Source organism: Vipera berus, assembly GCF_964194415.1.
Source record: "Vipera berus genome assembly, chromosome: 7".
Lineage (NCBI taxonomy): Eukaryota > Metazoa > Chordata > Lepidosauria > Squamata > Viperidae > Vipera > Vipera berus.
In genome coordinates this window covers 8240953-8246867 of record NC_138209.1, presented here as the reverse complement: position 1 = coordinate 8246867, position 5915 = coordinate 8240953, and the positions used below count along the sequence as shown (strand labels likewise).

The following is a 5915-nucleotide window of genomic DNA, read 5'->3' as shown; positions in this document are numbered from 1 at the left end:
GGACTACTTACGGGGCACATGTTGCCATCAAATCTAAAACAATTTCCAATTTCTTTTAATCCCGAGTAGAGTCCAACTGCAAAAGTTGCATTGACAACGCTGAGAATTGTGTGTTTCTGTCTCTCTCCCCCCCACACCCAATGACACTTGCCAGATTTCTTCCCCTACACTGGTTTCAGGGTACTAGCAGACTAGGTAATCCTAGCCCTCCTTGTGAGTCACATTCTTAAGGCTGCTCTCTCTCAATTGTATTTGTATTTAATTGTGGGCCGTGACTCAGAAACAACAGCCAAATTCAGTAAAGACAACATAACATATAGAAAGCTAGTTTGGTCTGGTGGAAAAGGTACCAGGCTAGAAACCAGGAAATGGTGAGTTCTAGTCCCAACTTTTAGGCATTAAAGTCATATGGGTGACTTTGGGCCAATCATCAGGAGTTGTTGAGTTCTGGTCCTGCCTTAGGCATAAAAAGTCATCTGGGTGACTGGGCCAATCATCAGGAGATGGTGAGTTCTAGTCCTGCCTTAGGCATAAAAAGTCATCTGGGTGACTGGGCCAATCACCAGGAGACGGTGAGTTCTAGTCCCACCTTAGGCATGAAAGCCAGCTGGGTGGCTCCTGGCCACTCAGCCTAGAGACTGTGAGTTCTAGTCCTGCCTTAGCCATGAAAGCCCTCTGGATGCCTGGGCCAATCACCAGGAGACAATTAGGCCACTCCCTTTCTCTCAGCCCCAGCCCACCTCACAGGACTGTTGTGGGGGTAAAAAATGGGAAGAAGCAGTAATTAAAATACATTGCTGCCTTGAGTTGTATATTAAAAAAAATAATAAAAGGCAGGATATAAATTAAATGAAGAAATAACCTGTCACAGGAAACCTGGCAAATGAAGAGGAAAACAAAACAGGAAAAAAGGGGAGAATGGAATAAAATGCAGTCAAAAATGAAAACGTAAAAAAAACAAAACAGAAGTGGAAGAATCAGCTAGAGAGAAAATAAACTTCCTGGCGCCCTCGCTCTGCATCGCAATAAAAAGTGTCAAAAGTGTCCCAAGGAGGCAGAGAAGGTTTGGGATTTAGCTGCAAATCAGAACATGCCTTCCCCCAGGAAAGATGGACGTTGCTTGAGCAGGGTCCGCAAGATTGTCTGGGACACCACACAACCTCTTCACGCCCTGTTTTCCTTGTTACCTTCTGGGAGGAGGGGGGGGGCTCCTTGGTACCCGAAGCAGAACATCCAGATTCACCCGTAGTTTCATGCCATACAGCATTAAACTTGTGAACCCTCAAGCTTCCTCCTTCCATTATGTGTTCAAGATGGACAGTGATTAACATGTATATTTATTATTTATTTATTTTATTATATTATATTTGTATACCGCCTTTCTCCCGAAGGACTCAGGGCGGTGAACAGGGCACATATAAAAATACAGAGTACAAAAATTAAAAAAGAATTAAATAGGAGCCCGAGCTAAAACGATAGAATAATATTAAAAATCCCCAATAAAAACCCCAACACATCCCCCATCAGGCCAGGCCGGCTGGTTCAAATAGATAGGTCAGGGGTAGGCAACCCTAGCTCTTTTATGACTCTTGGACTTCAACTCCCAGAATTCCTGAACCAGCAGTGCTGGCTCAGGAATTCTGGGAGTTGAAGTCCACGAGTCATAAAAGAGCCAGGGTTGCCTACCCCTGAGATAGGTCTTCAGGCCGCGTCGGAAGGAGCGAAGGTCAGGTGCCATCCGGAGCTCAACCGGCAGCCGGTTCCATAAAGCCGGGGCGCCCACAGAGAAGGCCCTCCCCCTGGGGGCCACCAGCCGACATTCTCTGACCGGTGGCACCCTGAGGAGGCCCTCTCTGTGGGAACGCACAGGGCGGAGGGAAGTTGACGCCGGCAGCAGGTGATCCCCGAGGTACTCCGGACCCATGCCATGTAGGGCCTTGAAAACCATTACCAAAACCTTGAATCTTACCCGGAAGACAATGTTACATGTAAGGGTGTAGGTCTGTACGTATGTTGTATATCGTATGTTTTAAATGTGTGCTTATGGATGTGTACACTTCCGAGAGGAAGCAACTCAAGTTTCATTTTTAATGTGTGCCACGGTGCCCACAGGGGGGGAAAAATGACAATAAAGGTTATCTAATCTAGATGTTTAAACTTCCCTCTTGGCTTTCTCATCCCGCTCCAGTTCCATGCAGTCGCCTTGTCCACCAGGCCTCAACTGCTGACCAGCTTGCCCAAGGTGAATCCGTCCCAGCACGTTGCTTTGCTGACCAAGCACTTACTGCATTGCCTAGCCTGCTACCAACTCCTTCAGTTCAAGGGCTCCATGTTGGCCCTGGCCATCGTGAGCCTGGAAGTGGAGAAGCTGATTCCTGATTGGCTGGCTCTCATCATCGAACTGCTGCACAAGGCACAGGTAGGATGAGACCTCTGACCCTTGGGTGAAAGGGTGGGCTTTTACCTTGAGGCCATCTTGGAACTGCAGGAACCAAAGACTGGGTTCGGCTACGGGACCCTGTGATGGAGATCCTGTCAAAGAGCAAATGGACCTCTGGGCGTGGAGTTACTTTGGGGTCCTTGGTGCTGTCTGGGCTTGCTTGATTCCTTGCAGACGTTTCATTACCAAACTAGGTAACATCATCAGTGCTAGAAGGGAGTGGTGTTTGCAGAGAGGAGGAGGACTGTAGGGTCCTTGGTGCTTCTCTGACCTTGGGTGTTTTATTCCAGACGTTTCGTTGCCAAACTAGGTAACATCATCAGTGCTGGAAGGGTATGGGGATTGTTTTTATTTAAACCCCACTTCCAAAGTAGCTTCCAGAGGTCCTGTTCTCGCGGATCTTCTGGAGCCTCAGGAAATTGTGGCTGAACGTTTGCGTGATTTTTGGACGCCTCAGTGGCTGCGTGAGAGCAAGACCCTCTTGCGCAATATCCAGAGGTCGGGAGTCTTGGCATGTCACCCAAAATGGGCGTGGTGTGTGTCACCTGCCACGAGTTCACCATCACTAGACTTTTTACAGGGTAGCAGAATAACAAGAGTTGGAAGGGACCTTGAAGGTCTTCTAATCCAACCCTCTGCTCAGGCAGGAAACCCTATACCATTTCAGACAAATAATTGTCCTCTCTCTTCTTAGAATCCTCCAGCGTTGGAGCATTCACAGCTTTTGGAGGCAGGTTGTTCCACTGATTAATTGTTCTCACTGTCAGGAAGTTTCTCCTTAGTTCTAGGTTGCTTCTCTCCTTGATTAGTTTCCTTCCGTTGCTTCTTGTCCTGCCTTCAGGTGCTGCTTTGGAGAAGAGATCGACTCTCTTTTCTTGTGCAGGGAACTGGATTAGATGACCTCCAAGGCCCCTTCCGATGCTTCCAACCACAACTTAAAGAAGCCTTTTGTCTCTCTTTTCTTTCTCAACACCCCCCCCATCCCACCCCCAATCCAGATGGATAGCTCCCAGTTGATCCACTGCCGGGAGCTGGTGTCCAAGCATCTTTCCACTCTGCAACCTCCACTCCTGCCCAACTCGGTTTACCTCTACAGTCCCCTCAAGCACAACCTGGTGGCTTGCCCCACGGGGGCCTTCCGATTCCACGCCCCCGTGGTCCCAGTCCCCGATTGGCAGGACAACAACAAGCCCGCAATGCCAGCCAAAGGATCCGCCTCGCTCTGCCGCCGCCGCCGCCACCACCGGCTCCCTCCCGGCAGGTGCAAGCCCGCGACGGCCAAGCGCAAGGTGGAAGAGATGGAGGTGGACGAGTTCTACGACGGGATCAAGCGGTTGTACAATGAAGAGAGTCCTCCGGACGGCGGGGAAGGCAAGGCCGCCCCCGTGTGCGGCATCGACGTCTCGTGGCAAGGAGGCAGCGTTTCCCCCTGCCCTCCGTTGCAGCCCGTTTCTGTCATGTAGCTCAATGTTGCTCAAGCTCGGCAACTTGGAAGATGCGTGGACTTCAACTCCCAGAATTCCCCAGCCAGCACGGCTGGCTGGGGAATTCTGGGAATTGAAGTCCACACGTCTTCAAATTGGCTAGGTTGAGAAACACTGTAGTCCTATGTCCCCATGCGCCTTTGGTGGAAAGCTTGTTCGTGCAGATGCAACATCAGGCAACCAGTTGGCCTTTTGGGCTAATGGAAAGGAAGGCCGTACCTTAACCAGGTTAAACAGAAGGGAGCTAGCTATCCTCTTTTAAAAAAAAAAGAAAAAAAAAGAATCTTTACCCCCTTTCCTGGTTTTCCTAATGATAGTTTAAACTCTGTTCAAAGTTCAACTCTTGATTTTAAGTCCTTTAAAAAAAAAAAAGATCCCCCAAACCAACCAACCCCCCCTTCCAAAAAAAGAAATAGTAGCAAAAATCGTTTCTGTAGTGTTGTTCGTTTCCACCGTTTCGATCTACTGTTGTGTATTGTTGTAATCTCATGTATTGTTTTGAAGAATTGACACGGGAGCGTGCCGAATGCTTTTCAGATTTTCTAGCTGTGTTCTTCCAGGTTTCCTTCCATTCTAAAGAACTTCCTTTGCCCAATTTCTTTAAAAAATTATTTCCAAATTGTATGACTTCCTCGACGATTATTATTATTATTACTATTATTTTGCACTTTTATTTTGGGTAAGATTCCCTTTCCATGAACAAAAGAGAAACTCTCCACCTCTTTGTAGAATTCTTTGGTTTTCTGTCCTTCTGTCCATTTTGGTCTTTTGACTGTGGTAGCTAAAAACTAAAAACTTGCCTTTGAAATTAAGCTTTTCTTTTAACGAAAAAGGAATCTTTGTAACCTGTCCTACAGTAGAAAGCAAAAATGGGACACTCAAGAAGAGCGCCGTGTTTGGTTTGAAAGGTTAAGCTGCACAATAATTAGGATTTTTAATCTTACGGAAAACCTCTGCGGCTGCTGTTACGACTGACCAAACCGAAACGTCGCACGTTTCTTGTTTTTTTTTTTAATATATATATACAGAAAAGTTTTGTGCATCAAATGCAAAATGTAATGAAACAAAACAAATGGTGGGCATTGAAAGCACCTGCGTCCTTTGGGCCATTTTTTTTGTAGCTTTGTGTATGCAGTGATCTTAGATTTTCTCCCCCTTTCCTTATGTTTTCTTCCCTGACCTTTATGTTTGTGTAAATTTACAACTTTTGAGACAGGGACAGACAGACAAACAAAAAAAGACTTTGAAAGATCTTCTGTTTTAATTCTAAATGCACTGCTTCTTGGAATAGCCTTCTTGAAAGGACCTCCTCGATTTTAAAGCTCTCTTCACGGTCTCTGTGGAAGGTGCTGTGTTTGAGAGAGAAAGGCTTCGGGTAGCAATAAAAACAAAACACGTTGTCCTTCAGTTTCTGAGTCCTGGATTTCTTTCAAAGTGGTAACAGGAGAAAAAAAAAGTCTGAATGGGATGAATGAGTAGCTCAGCCTTGTAGCATTTTCTCTTCTGCTCCCTTTGGCCAGCTGTTAAGGCAGCTACCATTGCTACTTCAGGGGTTCTCCACAAACTACTTCTGGACTTCAACCAGCTGAGATCCACAGGTCTTTTAACTATTTATTTATTTTATTTTAATTCCATTTATATCCCGCCCTTCTCCGAAGACTCAGGGCAGCTTACAAGCTTAGCAGTAGCCTTCATTCTATGTATATGCCTGCTTATTAGGGCTTTCACACACACACCCCCAAGCGGCATTATTACAAAGTCAGCTTAATTGCCCCCAACAATCTGGGTCCTCATTTTACCTACCTCGGAAGGATGGAAGGCTGAGTCAACCTTGAGCCTGGTGGGACTCGAACCTGCACTAATTGCAGGCAGCTGGTGTTACTTAAGGAGGCATTAGCCCACTGCTCCACCAAGGCTCTTGTTTGCTAAGCTTGGAGACTCCTGGCCTCAGAAGACAAACTCAGGATCCAAAAAGATCTTGACAAACTCTT

General features: G+C 46.7%; 1 protein-coding gene across 3 annotated transcripts in view; it reads left to right on the top strand.

Moving 5' to 3' along the window:
• Window positions 1-5331, top strand: part of CCNI (cyclin I) — a 57107-nt gene extending 51776 nt beyond the window's left edge. For all 3 annotated transcript variants that reach the window (XM_081332869.1, XM_081332868.1, XM_081332870.1), the window contains 2 exons: window positions 2189-2419; window positions 3439-5331. In XM_081332869.1, the coding sequence (XP_081188995.1) occupies window positions 2189-2419; window positions 3439-3903 (696 nt within the window). In that variant the 3' untranslated portion in view covers window positions 3904-5331. The remainder of the gene's footprint in view (window positions 1-2188; window positions 2420-3438) is intronic.
• The last annotated feature ends 584 nt before the right edge of the window (window positions 5332-5915 follow it).